The following is a 16,490-nucleotide window of genomic DNA, read 5'->3' on the forward strand; positions in this document are numbered from 1 at the left end:
TACCGTGTTTATTAACCGTTTACAGGAGCAAATAGAAAGACAAGTTGATAAACCTGAGCTACAAGAGCAGCTTGTCTTAGAAATGGCTAAGGCAAACTGTAATGACATCTGCAAACAGGTTATATTTAGTTTGCCCATGTATCCACCGCCAACCTTGGACGTCCTCATTGATGCATGTGAGAAGAAAGTTCCGTTAGTGGGGGCGTCCAGGGTACCACCACCACCACAGGCGGCCAGGAGAACACCAACAGCGGCAGTGACCCAACACCCGTCGGGCCAGTTCATTCTTCCACCAGCAAGAACTACTCAGTGCTACCGATGTGGACAACTGGGTCACATGGCGAGGGACTGTCCCACCGCCCACCCACGCCAGGGGCTCGTGGGAAATGGATCTGGGGAGAGGGTACTGGAGGGAACAGCTAATAAAAAACAAAAAAACTGAGAGCGCGGCGCGAACCTGCCCCGCGTGATGCAAAAAATGGGGCAGGTATCGCGGAGGGGGTGGGAAAGAAACATCGGACGTGGCAAATTTACCGGACGCGACACCTCATCACCGTCAAGGACATCCTCTTCCAGTCCCAGCACTGGACGGTGGTAGCTGTGGATCCCTCGGAGGGAGACAAGAAGAACACTGGACGTGACTGTAAGTTCATCGCCATCAGGGACACTAGACACACACCCCCAGAGATTGAGATCTCCCCGATCACCTTCCCGGGTGGTCCGGAAGATCTCATCCTCTTAGCGCGCTGCATTCACCCACCATATTTTCTCCCAAAAGGGCAAATCATAGCTCAGTACATTCCTGTCCCAGAGGGAGTCCCGGTAGACGACCACGCACCAGGCGTCTACTGGGCAGAGGTGGTGGGTGAAAATAAACCCATCATCGACTGCAGCATCAAGCAGGGTGCGGAATCTGTCAACTTGAGGGGTCTGCTTGATACAGGGGCAGATGTGACAATCATCCCCCAAAGGAGATGGCCGTCACATTGGGAGTTGCAACCCGTGGCGGGGAAGGTTCAGGGTATAGGGGGTACTCAATTGGCGCAGGTATCTAAGAGTGTAGTACAAATTAAGGGACCGGATGGGCAATTGGCAAATTTACGCCCATTTGTTGTGGATTTTCAGGTTCCCTTGTGGGGGAGGGACCTTATGTCACAATGGGGGGTAAAGATTGAAATCCAGAAAACCCCTCGGGATTTTTAATAGCGGCCACTGTAGAGAGCCCCTTCCAGAAGTTCGATTGGACCACTGATGAAGCAATCTGGATTGATCAGTGGCCGCTTCGAAAAGACAAATTAAGGGCGCTCAACGAGCTCGTGGAGGAGCAGTTGTATAAGGGTAACATAGTAGAAACTACCAGCCCTTGGAATTCCCCGGTGTTTGTTATCCGAAAGCCGGGGAAAGACAAGTGGCGACTCCTCCACGACCTTCGTGCCATCAACAAAATCATTGTTGACATGGGGCCCCTTCAACCAGGGATGCCTACCCCGACTATGCTCCCCCGAAATTGGAATCTGGCCATAATCGACATCAAGGACTGTTTCTTTCAAATTCCCCTACATCCTGACGAGGCCCCACGGTTTGCCTTCTCGGTGCCAACCCTCAACCGAGAAGCCCCAATGAGGAGGTTCCACTGGCAGGTTTTGCCACAAGGCATGAAGAATTCACCCACCATCTGCCAGTGGTACGTCTCCTCGTTGCTGTCTCCTGTGCGCAAAGAGATGGGGGAGGTCATCATCCATCACTATATGGATGATGTCCTAGTGTGCGCCCCCCATGACGATCTACTTACCCGATCACTTGACCGAGTGGTTAAGGTTTTAACATCTGCAGGCTTTCAACTCCAGGAGGATAAAGTTCAACGGATGCCACCCTGGAAGTATCTGGGTCTGCGGATTGCTGAGAGGACTGTTGTGCCTCAAAAATTGGCAATAAACAGCAATCCGAAAACCTTAGCGGACCTTCACTCGCTGTGTGGGACCTTAAACTGGGTCAGGCCTTGGCTGGGCCTTTCCACGGAAGACCTAGCCCCCCTCTTCACACTTTTGAAGGGGGAGAAAGAGCTGAGTTCTCCCAGGACTCTGACCCCAGAGGCGAGGAAAGCCCTAGAGAAAGTGGAGGATGCGCTTGTCGAAAGGCAAGCACATCGGTACGAACCGACCCTGCCTTTTGAATTCATCATACTCGGGAGAATGCCACACCTCAGTGGGCTGATTTTTCAGTGGGACCAGGGCTCTAGGGATCCCCTCTTAATCATAGAGTGGGTTTTCTTGAGCCATCAAAGGTCCAAAAGTATCACCCGGCCACAGGAGCTGATGGCTCAGCTCATCGGGAGAGCTCGAGCTCGGCTTCGGGAGATGGCTGGATGTGATTTTGCATGCGTTCGAGTACCAGTCAGCTTGTCTCGGGACAAAGCGTCTCCAGATAGGCTGACAAAAGAAATGTTTAATCAACTACTTCGGGAGAATGAGACACTCCAGATTGCTTTAGATAGTTTTGAAGGCCAAGTTTCAGTCCATGCCCTTGCCCACAAATTTTTCAATTCTAAATTTGAACCGATTCCAAAAGAAATGCGGAGCAGAAAGCCCCTCAAAGCTTTGACTGTGTTCACAGACACATCCGGGGCATCTCACAAGTCTGTAGTGACTTGGCGAGATCCCAAAACTCAGCAGTGGGAAGCAGATATTCAATATGTGGAAGGGTCTCCACAAGTTGCTGAGTTGGATGCAGTCGTCAGAGCCTTTGAGAGGTTTCCTGAACCTTTCAATTTAATCACTGATTCGGCCTATGTTGCAGGGGTAGTTGCCAGAGCAGAGCACGCTGCTCTGAAGGAGGTCTCAAACCCGTAATTGTTTGAGTTGCTTTCTAAGCTAATACATGCTGTTTCCCACAGAAAGCAACCATTTTTTGTAATGCATGTAAGGTCACATACGGATCTCCCTGGCCCGGTAGCCGAGGGAAACCAGGTAGCTGATTCCCTCGCTGCCCCTGTTTCCATGGCTCAGCTCCCAGATCTGTTCCAACAAGCTAAGCTGAGCCATCAGATGTTCCATCAAAATGTGCCTGGTCTGGTCCGCCAATTCCACCTGCGGCGAGATCAGGCCAGAGCCATTGTGGCCACATGCCCGCACTGCCAATCCACCACAATGCCCTCCTTGGGATCGGGAGTCAACCCTCGAGGTCTGGAGAGCTGCGAAGTGTGGCAGATGGACGTAACACACGTCCCTGAGTTTGGCAGGTTTCGGTTCATACACCTTTCCATCGATACCTTCTCAGGTGCTGTCTTTGCTTCTGCCCACACAGGAGAGAAAGCCGAGCATGTCTGTAAACACCTAATGCAGGCTTTCTCTGTACTGGGGGTCCCCAAAGAAATAAAAACAGACAATGGCCCAGCATACACCTCCAGGAAACTAGAGGAATTCCTGCAGGAGTGGGGAGTGGAACATAAGAGAGGCATCCCACACTCCCCCACCGGCCAAGCGATCGTTGAGCGAGCCCATCAGTCGCTCAAGCGTGTCCTTTCTCATCAAAGGGAGACTGTGAAGGGCTGCACGCCACAAGAGCGGTTGTGCAAAGCCCTTTACACGCTAAACTTTCTCAATTGTTCCGAACAGGACCCTAACCCTCCAGTGGCCCGGCATTTCAAGACCAACAAGAACTACCAGTTGCAGCAGCGCCCTCCAGTGCTGATCCAGGACCCTGAGACCCAGAAGATCTTGGGTCCTTTCGATCTGGTGACCTGGGGGCGGGGGTACGCTTGCATATCCTCGCCCCAGGGACTAAGGTGGATCCCACAAAGATGGGTGAAACCTTATGTCCCCAGACATCCAAGCAGGCCACCAGATAGGGTTGAGGATGTCAATGATGTCGTGTCCGGATGAGCCATCCCCCATCCCGAGGAGGAGGAGGAAACAACCCAAGCCCCTTTTTGTTATGTCAACCTACCTTTCTTTTCAGTTAAAGTTATGTTTTTCGTATGTTTTATTTTCAGAAAGAGCCATCGGAAAGATGACCACCCCGATCGTTGCACCAACCACTGCACTCCTGATGATGCTGGTGACCCAGATCAACATGTGGATCGTGCCCCAACCCAAACAAAATGTTTGGGTCATGTTGGCAAAGTCCCTCCAACAGGATGAGCTATGCCTATCCACAGGAGCAGCAGGAAATCCGATGACCACTTGCCTGGTGGGGATCCCGTTAAAGCCTAATGAATACCCGGATTCCCTGTTGAGTTTGTCCAGCGAAGCTAATAAAGGGAGGCCAGCTCAGCGAGTGGCCCGCTCTGCACTCACCTACAAGATTAAGAGGCCTGTCCAGAACCCTCTCCTACTATGGAGAGACTGGCTGGTCTTCTTGGAAAGGGCAGCTGCTGAGCCCTAAGAATTTGATTTGTTAAACTCCTCCCCCGCACCCTATTGTATCCATTTCCGTTACTACCCCTCAGATCCTACTCCTTATTCTAATTAAATGCAGGACAACAAACAGTTTCAAGCAGCCTCCTGGTGCAAGAACATCGCCCATGTTAAGATGCCCTCAACCCTCAGTTCCTACCCTCTTAAGTTGCCTAAGGGCATATTTTTAGTTTGTGGGGACCGAGCGTGGGCTGGCATCCCCTCTCGCCTTCTCGGAGGGCCGTGCACTTTAGGCCGGTTGTCTTTGTTTGCGCCCAATACATCTCAAATTGAAAATTGGGAACGAAAGAATAATTCGGTCATTAAGAAGCGCAGTCTCGAAGATCTTGACCCTGATTGCGACTCTGAAATTTTTCATTGGAATAAACCAAAACGGGTTGCTGTGTCAGTATTTCTGCCATGGTTGGCTGCGGCACAAGCCCTCGGAGAATTAGGCCAATTAGAGTGTTGGGTGGTCAAGCAAGCCAATTTAACGTCAACCGCGCTGAGCGACCTCCTCGAAGACGAGGAGATAACCAGGCGAGCAACGCTACAAAATCGCGCTGCTATTGATTTCCTACTGCTCCTCCATAATCATGATTGTAAAGAATTTGAGGGACTTTGCTGCATGAATCTGACCACCAGGAGCACAGACATCAAGAAAACCATCACAGAAATGAAGGGCATGATCCACCAAATACGCCAAGAGACTAATGACTGGGTCACCAGTCTTTTTTCGGGATGGGGGGCCTCCGGATGGCTCTCGTCCATTTTAAAGACTGTTTTATGGATTGTTTTCGTCGTTTTCATCGTTTTAATAGCGTTTGCAGTTTTAAGAAGATGTTTAGTTCAATCAGTTTTACATCTTGTATCCCCCTCCCCTCAAGTCAATTTTGTTAGCGCTCCTTCTCCTCCCTCTTCACCTCCTCCTTCTCCCGTACCCCAAGACTGGTTTGTTGAACCCTCTGCACCTCCTGCCGATGCAACATCCTCTTTCTAAAAAAGAAAGGGGGAGATGTTGCCGCCTGTTAGTTTACCTTCATTAAGTATGTTTGTTCACCTTCGTTGAGTTTAGAGTTGGTTTGCCCCAGTTACTCCCCACTATCCCGATATGGTTTGTTCCCAGTTGCCTGTCATTGTAAACCTCTCCCCTCTTTCCAGATTGTTCCCCATCCATCACTTTGGTCCTACCCCCAAGCCCTATCAGTCTATGTACACCACACCTTTTGTTCTGGTTCCTTCCCTGCTCATCACCCCTTACTCGATGCCCTATTGGTTGTATGGCTATCCTCCCTCCCCCAAGTCCCTACCATTGGATTTGTGTATTGTAACCCCTTCCCACAACACCTCCCCTGCTGCCATATTATTGGTTGTTGTATGAGCCGCCCACGGGCTTTAAAACCTGGCGCACAGAGGTGCCCAAGGTCTCGGCTCGGACTTTCTCCTCGAGATCCCAGCCCTGTCCCTCATCGCCTTCTCCCTGCGCCTGCTGGAATAAACTTGTTCCTGGGAAATTGGAGGACTCCGAGCACTCTCTCTCCCTTTACTGCACCTCGTGTCGCCCTGCATACTATAGAGCCCGAGTCCAAAGGAGCTCTAGAGGTTCCAGGTCGAGCCACACAGTGCTCACCTGGTTCCCCACTCTTGCCGCTGACGCTTGGCACAAGCTAGCCGGGGCGTGAAGGGCCGAGCGGGCAGCGACACAGCAATCCTGAGATATTCAGAATTCATGCTTTTACGTCTGAGCCTGATTCCCAGCAGGCTGGGGCTGGGTGGAGCAGGGTATGCTGAGGGGACCATGACTCCAGTGCTGTTTGGGAATTCCTGTTCAACCCTGCCAGCCTGGCCTGAAGATGCACACCCCAGTCCTCACATGCTGAAACGAATCAAAATTGTTTAGTCTGCTTGAGTAACCAGCATTCCTGGGGTCAAATAAAAATTCTCTGTGAAGCAGATGGAGCAGTTCAGCCCTAATTGCCCAGCTTGCTTCAGGTTTCCACAGCTCACTTTTTTGTGCAACATCAGCTTTTGAAAAGTCAGAAAGAGAAAAGAAATAAAAAGATAATAATTAGATGAATAAAAAATCAGCACACTGAAATAACACAATTTTATTCCTGAAAAGTTTATTAAGGATCTGCTGGAGCTTCAGCTGTTTTTCTAGTTAGTCCTACAGAGGATGTGTCCAGTCCCTAACTACGTTAATCTCCTGAAAGAGTGACACAGGGTTTTTCCTGTTTTTAGGACCTGGAAGACTTTGAGGTTTATAAATATATGGGGGAGTAATTGCAAGGCACTGTACTGTATTTATATTGGTCTTTTAATAAGTCATAAAATTACAGATGGACCATGATAGGAAAATAACTTGCTGCAGGAAAAATTCCTCAGGATACCTGGTTATTCCCAGTATCTACTGCTGTCATTTAGCAGGGGAAGACGGACAACAAGCCATGTCTGAATAACAACATGCTAATGTGCTCTCTTCCTGAGTCTGCTCTGAAAAGATCTGTGATTGATAAAGATGAAGGAATTTGAAGAGTTATTTTGGTTATTTCAGAGAAAGTTTAAAATGGAGAAAGGATTGGGGTGACTAGGAGGCTGTCATTAGCTATCACTTTCAGTGCTGTGTATTGTAGCAAAAATGCTAAATGTGCCCTTTTGGTGTTCTGCTGGTGTTTAGATTTTCTGAGTCCCTCAGCTGTGAGTTGGGTTTCCATGCTGGTGGAACTGTCCTGCCTGTTGCTTGCTGGGTGCACTGGAACAAAGAGCTGAGCAGTTTATGAGAATTACCACAAACGAGTTTGTGTGGCTCAGAGTGAAAGAGAGGAAATTCATGTTTAATGTAGAAAATCTTCCCTGTGAGGGTGGTGAGGTCCTGGCACAGGTTGCCCAGAGAAGCATAGTAAATAAAGTTTCAGAATCCTTCATTTCTGCCCCATTCTTTTTCCGTAAGTTCCGGTTTGGTTTTCAGAGTGCCACCTTCTCAGCTGGTTGCCATTTGTGTCCTCCTTTCTCTCCTGCCTTCCTTTGTCTGCTCTTTTTCCCTCCCAGTGTCCCTCTTTTCCTGTGGCAGTTCCCAGCCAAAGACCCTCTCCTGATTTTTGTTTTTCCCCAATCCAGGAGGTAAAGCAGCCCTGGATGAAGTTATGGAGGCTGGCAGTAGAATGTCATTGTAAGATCTTGCTCCACTTGGGTCTCTGCCCTTTGAGAACTTTGCCTTGAAGGGCAGGAACATCTTTTCCTTGCTGGAAGCTGGAATGCCAGCCCATTGCAGTGTGTGCCATGGACCCCAGAGGGCAATTCCCGAGGCTGCCAGGGTGCTGCTCCTGCTGTGCCTCCCAAGGGAGCTGGGCAGGGTCCAGCAGCTGGGTGGGCTCCCAGAGCAGACAGCAAAGGTTGCTTTGCTGCACATTCTCCAGCTGGAAGAGGAGGGAAGAAGGGAAGGGAGTCCTGACAGAATCCTGGAGTGTTCATGACTGGAAGGGACCCTGCCCATGGTTCCACCCAGGGTTAGGATGCCATGCAGGAGAGGTGCCTCTGCCCCAGTGAAGGTGCAAATGAGACCATAGGAGGACAACAAGCAGATTTTATTGAACGTGGGTTTTATTGAGAAAGAAATGGGTGCCAGGGACATAGAAATAGGGAGGAGGTCTCAGAGGCAGAGAGTGCTCAGAAGACGATCAGGTGGAAGTAGGTGCTTTTTAAAGTCCTTCCCTGCATTCTGGGATCCCAGATGTGTATTTTAATTTGATGATCTTCTTCTTCTTCTTACTATTTACTATTTCTTCATCTAAATCGTCTTCTTCTTTCCCTTCTTCTTCTTCTTCTTCTTCTTCTTCTTCTTCTTTCCCTTCTTAATTGCTACTACTATTTTTTCTTCTTCATCTTACTCTTATTCTTCTTATTCCTAATTTTTATTCCTATTTACTACTACTATTTCTTCTTCATCCTATTCTTCTTATTCTAATTAATCTTATTCACTTGTTATGCTTACTGTAATTCCTATTCTTCTTATATTAATGACTATCTTCATCTTCTTATTCCTATTCATCTTCTTATTCCTATTCCTATTCTTATTCCTAACTACTACTATTTCCTAAACTCAACGTTGATTTTTTTGGAAGAATGGTACGAGCCAAAGTTCTGCAGTCACGTCAGTGGAGCAGCACCTCTGGTCTGTGCCCATTCTTCATGGATATAATCCCAAAGGACTGGCGTGGGATCCTTTCATGAGAGGAAATGTCCCGTGATGCCACCAGGGGAAGTTCAGACTCAATATCAGAAGCAGTTTTTCTCTGACAGAGGCGTGAGGCATTAGAAGAAGTTGCCCGGGGAGGTGGTGGAGTGGCTGTCTCTGGAGTGTCGAAGAGTTGTGGCCCTTGGGGATGTGGTTTTGCGGTGATGGCGGTGCTGCCAGGAGGCCAGTGGCACTGGGTGACTGTCGGGGTCTCTTCCCACCTTGATGACTCTGGGATTCACTGCTGAGCGCCCTGGCACCAATGTGCCCCATGGCTGCTGTTTGGGGTTGGCCACAGCGGTGACTCTGGGTGTTGGGGAGATGCCCCTGGCACAGTCCACAGTAGCCATGGCAGCTGAGGCTGCAGGGCCATGTCCAGGGCAAGGTGTGGCTCCCTGGGGCCCTGGGCCAGCTGCCATCTGTAAGCCTGGCAGCGGCGCTACTCCTGTGGCTGTGGTGCCCAGCAGGGCCAGCGGAACAGCGCCCGCAGCGCCCGCCGTGCCCGCCTGAGGAAGCCGGGCCGTTTGCTGGAGGGAGACGGCTGCTGCCTGAGGGCCTCGGGGACCTCGAGGCTGTGCAGGGCAGGCCCCAGGCTCTGAGGCCCTGCCTCAGGCCCCTGCTGGGCCATGGAGGCTTGGCCGTGCAGGGAGGAAAGTGAGGCACGGAGTGACTCCGGTGCCTGGACCTCAAGCCAGGCCTCCCGAGGGACAGGCACTGGCAGCCCGTCTGCCGCAAGAGCTGCCAGGCTTTGGGCCCTGCTTTCTGTTTCACACAGCTCGAGGACGCTGACTTTGTCCAAGCTGTCCTCCTCCTGTGGCAGGGGGGTGATCCCAAAGCTGAGGATGCTCACATATTCATAGCTGTCCTGTGTGCTGCTGTTGTCTTCCTCGGTGGAATCGTCTAGGCTGCTGGAGTCCCCGTCCAGGAAGTCTCCATGGCCCAGTTGGCTGCACTCTTCCGAGTCGTACCAGTCCTGGCAGCTGCTGACCTCTTCCTGGGACAGCTCTGGCTCTGCTTGGCACTCCTGGGAAGACTCACTCTGGGTGTATTGTTCCCAGTCTTCATCATACTCAGCTGGGGTCCCCTCCTCACTCCCTTCCTCTGCTAGGAGTGACCTCCCCTCAGCGACAGCCTGCTGCTCACTGGGGCTCTGGGCTCCCGGCAGGCTGGGGGAGCAGCAGGTGCTGTGAGGGGCAGGGCCTGAGCTCTGTACCCCTGCTGATGGCATCTCCTCACTGGGGGCAGGAGAATGTGTCTGCTTCTCCTGGCTGTTTGCACTTCCTTCCCCTTGCTGCGACAGCTTTAGGTCACTCACCTCCTTCTCCCCTTGGGGCAGCTCCTTGACTGTCACCCTTTGTTGCCACTGGTAGAGGTGTTGCTGTGCCACATCTCCCCAGGGCACTCTCACAGCCACCTTCCCCTGGTGCAACTCTTGGTGACTCCCTGCTCCGTAGAGGCAAGGCTCTTGGGCCCGAAGGTCTCCCCACTGGGAAGGCTCGTCATCCACGTCAGGGTTCTTCTCTTCCGTGATGACCAAGGGCCCCTCCTTCTCCTCAGTGCCTGACTGTGGCCAGGCTGAGCCACCCACTGCCCCCACCAAGTGCCCGCTGAGGGCCTGGTCTTGCCCCCAGCTGGGCAGGGGGCTGGGTGGCTGGGAGCATTTGGGTTTTGCCTTGTTCTCCTCCATCTCTGAGATCAAGCGCGAATGGATCTCGGGAGCTGCTTCCTTCTGCAAGAGTGGCTCTCACGGGACTGGGCACCTCAGGGTTCTGTGCCGCTTACACACCCTGAGTTGTGGTGGGGCTCTCTGATGTCACAGGGGTCTCTTAGCACCGCTGAGTCACAACGGGCCACACCCAGTACCCCTGCAGGTAGCAGCTGAGCCCACTGGAATCTTCATGGCTGGTGCTTCCCGGGAGGCTCCCGAAGCTCAACAGTGTGGAAGAGTGGCTGGCTAACAAAGGTCGTGTTCCCATGCAGCAATTAGCTGAGAAAGAATTAAACAACAGTAGAGTGTAGTTGGTATGAGATGTTGCAATGTCAGAAAGACCTTAGTGATAACTGTGAACTGAGAACAGGACACTGTGATCAGAAGAATGTGGATTCAGCACAGATGAATGACCACAAGAAGGTGGAACTAGGTGGAGTTGTCCTTAAATGAAATATCCAATAATGAGCTTGCTTTTGCACTATGTAGGAGCCTAATTATTGATGTTATATAGGGAGTTTGGAGTTGCCAATAAAGGAGACTTGCTGATCATTCATATTGAGTGCTGCTTGTCTCCCGCCGAACTCATCAAATGGCGCCCGAACAAATGGGACCCTTGGGACCTTTGGGACCTTTGGGACATTAAAAAGCGAAGGCCACGGGAGTCGGCGACAGGGGACGGGTCCTCCGCAGCAAGGACGGCGAAAAGCAACGGTGCCGCGCCCCAGGCGACCTCAGAGGAGAGTCCTGGCCGTAACGTGCTGCCAAACCTTGTAGGGCTGCAACAGCACTGTCGGTAAGATGAAAAGGCAAGCAGCACATGATTTATTTACCTGCTTTTTAGAAAAGCCACAGCTTAAGGGTTTTGATTTGCGCAAGGAGCTCCCTGGACTTCTTGCTTATGGGTATGCTCATTCCTTTGCCTCCCACTGCTGGGCAAACACTCCTATCTGTGCTGCCCATGGAAAGAGAGAGGGAGGGAGAGTCAGAGAGAAGGAAATAATGAGAAAGAAATTCCAGAGCAAACACTGAAACAACGAACAGAATCTGTTCGGTTACGGCAGGATGTGATATATCCTGAACTATTTGCTTCACTTTTGGAGTAACTCTTAACACTACAATCATATTTAAGTTCCAACTTTGCTACCCTGGAGGAAAAGAATCCAAATTTAGATTGGTTTCCCCCCGAACCAGGGGGACATGGGGGAGCACTGAGGTGTGCGCAGGGAGCAGGGGCACCCCTGGGGCAGAAGCAGTGCAGAAAAAGTTCCAAGGCCATGCTGAACAATTACAGAAACAGCTGGCTCAGACAGCTTCAAAAAGAGACAAAATAGCCAAAAATCACAAACTATATGGTATCTAGTTCAAAATTCATCACTGTAATTAGAAGTTGATAAGCTGCAATGGTCACCGTTGTTATCACCTGGCCATGAGAGACTTTTCGTGTAACATCGCCTGCTTTTGTAAAAATTGTGCCCCTTTTTTCCTCTATCAGTGAACAAGAGAGATTGAGAGAAGTAACTGTGTGTGTTAATGTTAACTTTGTGAGGTTTTTCGGGGTTTTTTCTGCAAGAGCGTGTGGAGAATGTGAAGAAAGATAACAGCAGCAGAGAGCAGCAGCAGGGCGGGCAGTCCACCCCCCCGCTCCCTCTCTAAGAAAAAGCACCAGGATAGTACCCAGTTTGTTAAAAAGTCATGATTCATTGGTTTTTAAAAATGTTTTTATATACCCTTTTAGAGTTAATTTTGTGTTTTAAGTAATAATGAATTTATGCAGTTGCAGTTTTTTAGAGTTTTCCTGGAGAAATTATTGTGATTCTTTGAAAGTTTAAAAAGGCCCATTTTCAAGAAAAAAGGTGTTTAAGGTGAATATTAACAGAAGTTACCTTGCAATAATTAGTTTTAAAACCTAAGGTTAAAATATGGTATAATTTACAGCTACTAAGAAAACCTTCCAATTGATGTTATCTACAAAAGATATTTACGGTTTAAGAAAATTAATTAGTTAAGAGAACTTTACTGTACAAGACAAAGTTAAGTTAAAGTATATATTACCCATTTGCTTGTTTTTTCCACAATTTTAATAAGGTAATTTCAATGTGAGTCCTTTTGTTATATAAAACACATATAACTGCATATATACCAATTTGGATTTTGGATTTTAGATTTTAGTTTAAGAATTGGTCTTTATGTTTCTGAAAAGTGCTACAAAAGCTGAATGGCAACTTGGCCAAATCCTGTGTTGTTGTGGTTTTTCTCTAGAAAAACAGCACTTTAAAATCCTAACCAATTTAAACATATACTAGGCAAATTCCTGTTTTGAATGAGTATTTTTAGTACCATTTGCAGTTATTGTGAGTTATTCTCAAAGCTAGATGACATAGAATTGTGATGGATTTGTTACATTTTTATAATCTTTATAGTGAATCCATGTTACTGTTATATTGTGTTTAAAAGGTATATATCAAACCTTTAGTTGCCTCTTTGTAGTAACAGAATAAGATTAAGTTATGCTTTTATTTAATATAGATTAAGTGTTAATAGAATTAAGAAAAGTCAAGTTTTATTATATTGAGGCTTGAATATTTTTAAGTTAAGTTTTATAACTTAGATATTCCTTTAAGGTTAAGTTTTGTTATTTCCTTTTGTTATAATTAATTTTATTAATTTTAAATATTGTTTAATTTAAATTGTTTTATGTTTTATCGGAGACACTTGTCTAAACTGCAAAGTATAGTTATTTTCCTAGAGAGATGAAGATAGCTACAACTGACACAGCTGTGACAGAACGGTGATGAAACCTGCTTGTGGATAGAAGTGAATGCAGTCTGTGACACCCTGTAAGAGACGGTCCGAAGATTCCCTCATCTGTCTCACAACCGTCTCAAGGACAGAGACTGAGACCCTGAATATCACAAGGGACTTGGTTTGGGGGTTTGGGCCTAGCTGAGATGGATGTTTGCTCAGTGATTGTTTGCAGGAGGTTGCACGGTACACTGCTCTCGTTCCTGCTGGTGAGCAGAGGCTTGGTAACCTGCACAATGGGTTTTCCATGATTCATGGCTTTCATTCCTGCTGGTGAGCAGAGGCTTGTGTGTGCTACCCTGTGCAATGGGTTTTCCACAACACTTTGTCCTTGTTCTGCTGGTGAGCAAAGACTTGCAAGACATGGATCGCTCTGTACCCTACACCTGCTCCCTGCGCAATGGAATTCATCACAATGATCATCAATCTCATCTGGTTTTGGCCCTGCGCCCCTCGCTTTGCAAAAGACTATAAAATTATACCCCAAACTTACCTTCCTTTGAGATCTCCCCAACGGACAGAAGACTCTGCGTCGTTGGATGGCTGAGTGGACTTCGACGTTGGTAGCTATAATCCCCTTACTCTCTTTTCCTCGTGCTTTGCTTTCTCTTTTCTTTCCCTCTATCGCATATTAGTGCTGATGAGCACTCAATAAACTGTGTTTTCTTGTTTAAGTCCTTGGTTTGCTGATAATCTTTTGTACTCTAAGACCGACTAAAAGAACCACATCACAAATCCCACCTTGCGGATCGTGACATAAATTGGCGTCACGGACAGGATTCTGAGAGACAGAAGGGGTTGCAGGTTGTTGTGCAGTCTGTATCAGGGGAAGGACGTTTCGCTTCAGCCGCCCCTAGCCTGCCACACTGGTGAGCAGTGTCTAGAAAGCAAGGGAGGCGACTCGAATTTCTCGCAAACTGCACACGCCCAGGTGAAAAGCACCCCTACACTCATTTGAGGGCTCTGTCTTAAGAATTTTACACGGGATCTTTGAGTACAAAAGGTGGGACTTACTGGTTGTTTTTATATGCTGACTGCTTGGTGTAGCAGAGAGACAACCTGAATTTTAAGATAAAGGGGTGCCTCCCAAGCAGATTTGGTCTCTCCACCCACGGCAGGGGGGAACGCAGCATTGGCTGCGTCTGATGTAGTGTGACTGAGTTTTACCTCCCTGTAGTGGTTCTGTGTACTGTTATGTGTTTTTGATGAATTTTGTCTGCTTGGTGTAGTGAAGAGACAACTTGAATTTTAACATAAAGGGGTGCCTCCCAAGCAGATTTGGTCTCTTCATCCATACAGGGACGCGAAGGGTGACGTGGCAAAGGCTGCGTCTGTGCGTAACTTAAGTCTTACCTCCCTGTAGTGGAACTGAACCCTTCATACACAAAGATGAGTGAACACTCTGAAAACTCTAGTATAAAAGATAAAGCTGCATTCATTGCTTTGTTAGCAAAACACAATGCTAAGCCCTCCCCAGCTGGGGAAGAATGGGCTCAAAATAATTGGTACAACCTAGAAAATGTAACTGATAGAATTTGCTCCCTGCAACATGAGGCAAAGTTCAAATTTGGCCGTAATAAAACCATAATTTGTTCTGTATTGGGAGCTTGCCTTACATCAGCTGTAGAGGCTCGCACGAGACGAAGGCAGGAAGAGAATGTAATTATACAATCCCTACAAAATTTAGTTGAAAGTTTGCAAAATGAAATTCATTTCTCACGAACTGCTCTGAGTGAGGAGTGTGCCAAAAATTCACAGTCTGCTGATTCCTTTAAGGAGTCGTTGGAAAAAGAAACTCCTCAGATAAATCACAAATATTCTCAAGCAAAATTACATTTGGTAAAAAATTGTGGTGAAAACTGTTGCTCACAAATGAGACCTTTGATTAAAACAGAATATAATTATATCAATGATGAAGATCTTGATCCACATATAACCACTAAAGAAATCCCGTACACTGCTACTGAATTGGCTAAGTTAAAAAAGGAGTATGGGCGTCTCCCTCAGGAGTCAGAGACAGAATACGTATTTCGAGTGTCTCTCACAGGGGGAGATCAAATTCAATTATCTGAACAAGAAGCAAGTGGTTATTGGGGACATGGTGTTTTCTTAACAACAGGAGATAACCGCAACCCATGGTCCCTAACACAGCGAGCTGCATAGTGGGCAGGGGGACTTAACCCCCTGGAAAGGGGAGATCCTGTAGCTCTAACTGGCTCCCCAGACCAAATTCTCGAAAACATTCATAAGGCAGCTTGTCTACAACTGATTCATGAAAGAAAATTAATTGTTGGTTATGAATCACCAATTTTGTTACCTGTGAAAGCTGAAATTATGACCCCTTTAATTTGTGGTCTTCCAGAATCACTGAAACCTACAGCAATTCTCCTCCAAACAACCATAGATGATATCCTTGTGGGAGGAGATGAAAAAGAAGTAATAAAAAATAAAGATGCTGAAAAGAGGTACACTACCTGGGAAAAGGGACTGTTGGTAGTTAATCCAGCTCTCATAGAAGTAGAAAAAATTACACAAAAACAACCAATTGCATTAAAAGGCCCTTTTGAAATTACTAAGACAGTCACTACTGGGACTCTCCACCCTGACGGGGTGGCCCAGAGGGCCTCAGTGAGAAAGTGGTATGCCCAGATTGAACATGACTCTAACATCTTCTCAATAACAGAAGAAGCTGTAAAAAATCAGGTGATACAAAAAACTGAGAGCTTAAGTAGCAGCCATGACAAACCTGACTTGGTAATTAAAGAAACCCCTCTTAACATAAAAACAGAAAAGGGTAGGATGATTTCTAGCCTACAGTATTGGTGGAACTTGGGGGTGAAGAAAGGGGTACCGAAGGGTTTAATGGTTAACCTGCCACTTAAAAAATTAAGTAAATTGGTCTCTCAGTGGCAGGATTCCAGCCCCAGTGTACCAAGCACTCCACCTCACCCTCAACTGATTCTGGGCAGTGGGCCAAAGTAACACCACTCACAGGTTCTGGACAGTGAGCAAAAACAATCAGCAAACTCTTCGTTCACTGATACCTCTGCCAAACGAGAGGGAGAGGTGTGGAGGTGTGGGGCAGTAGCCTCCACCTTTCCTCTGCTGAACAAATTGTTACTGAGGGAGAAAGCAGCGCTCAGGCTGCAGAGCTGATAGCTGTTTGGAGTGTTTTCCAACATGAGGTACAGAATACCTCTCTTGTCTACACTAACAGTGTCTTATCTACACTAACTCCTATGCTATGTTCAAGGGATATACTGAGTGGCTTCCTTTTTGGCAACAAAAGGACTGGGAAGTAAACAGAATTCCAGTATGACAAAAGGAAAAGTGGCAAGAAATTCTATGC

At 47.8% G+C, this 16,490-nt stretch overlaps 2 protein-coding genes across 2 annotated transcripts in view; one reads left to right on the forward strand and one right to left on the reverse strand.

Moving 5' to 3' along the window:
- LOC147648689 (serine/threonine-protein kinase PAK 3-like) overlaps nt 1-16,490 on the reverse strand; it is a 356,261-nt gene that overhangs the window by 231,297 nt on the left and 108,474 nt on the right. The window lies entirely within an intron of this gene.
- On the forward strand, nt 14,531-16,214 carry LOC147648694 (uncharacterized). The gene is given in 1 exon segment (XM_086866535.1): nt 14,531-16,214. A coding segment is annotated over 1 exon segment (1,593 nt). The 3' UTR covers nt 16,124-16,214.

This window comes from Cyanistes caeruleus, chromosome 31 (assembly GCF_971803275.1).
Source record: "Cyanistes caeruleus chromosome 31, bCyaCae1.hap1.1, whole genome shotgun sequence".
Lineage (NCBI taxonomy): Eukaryota > Metazoa > Chordata > Aves > Passeriformes > Paridae > Cyanistes > Cyanistes caeruleus.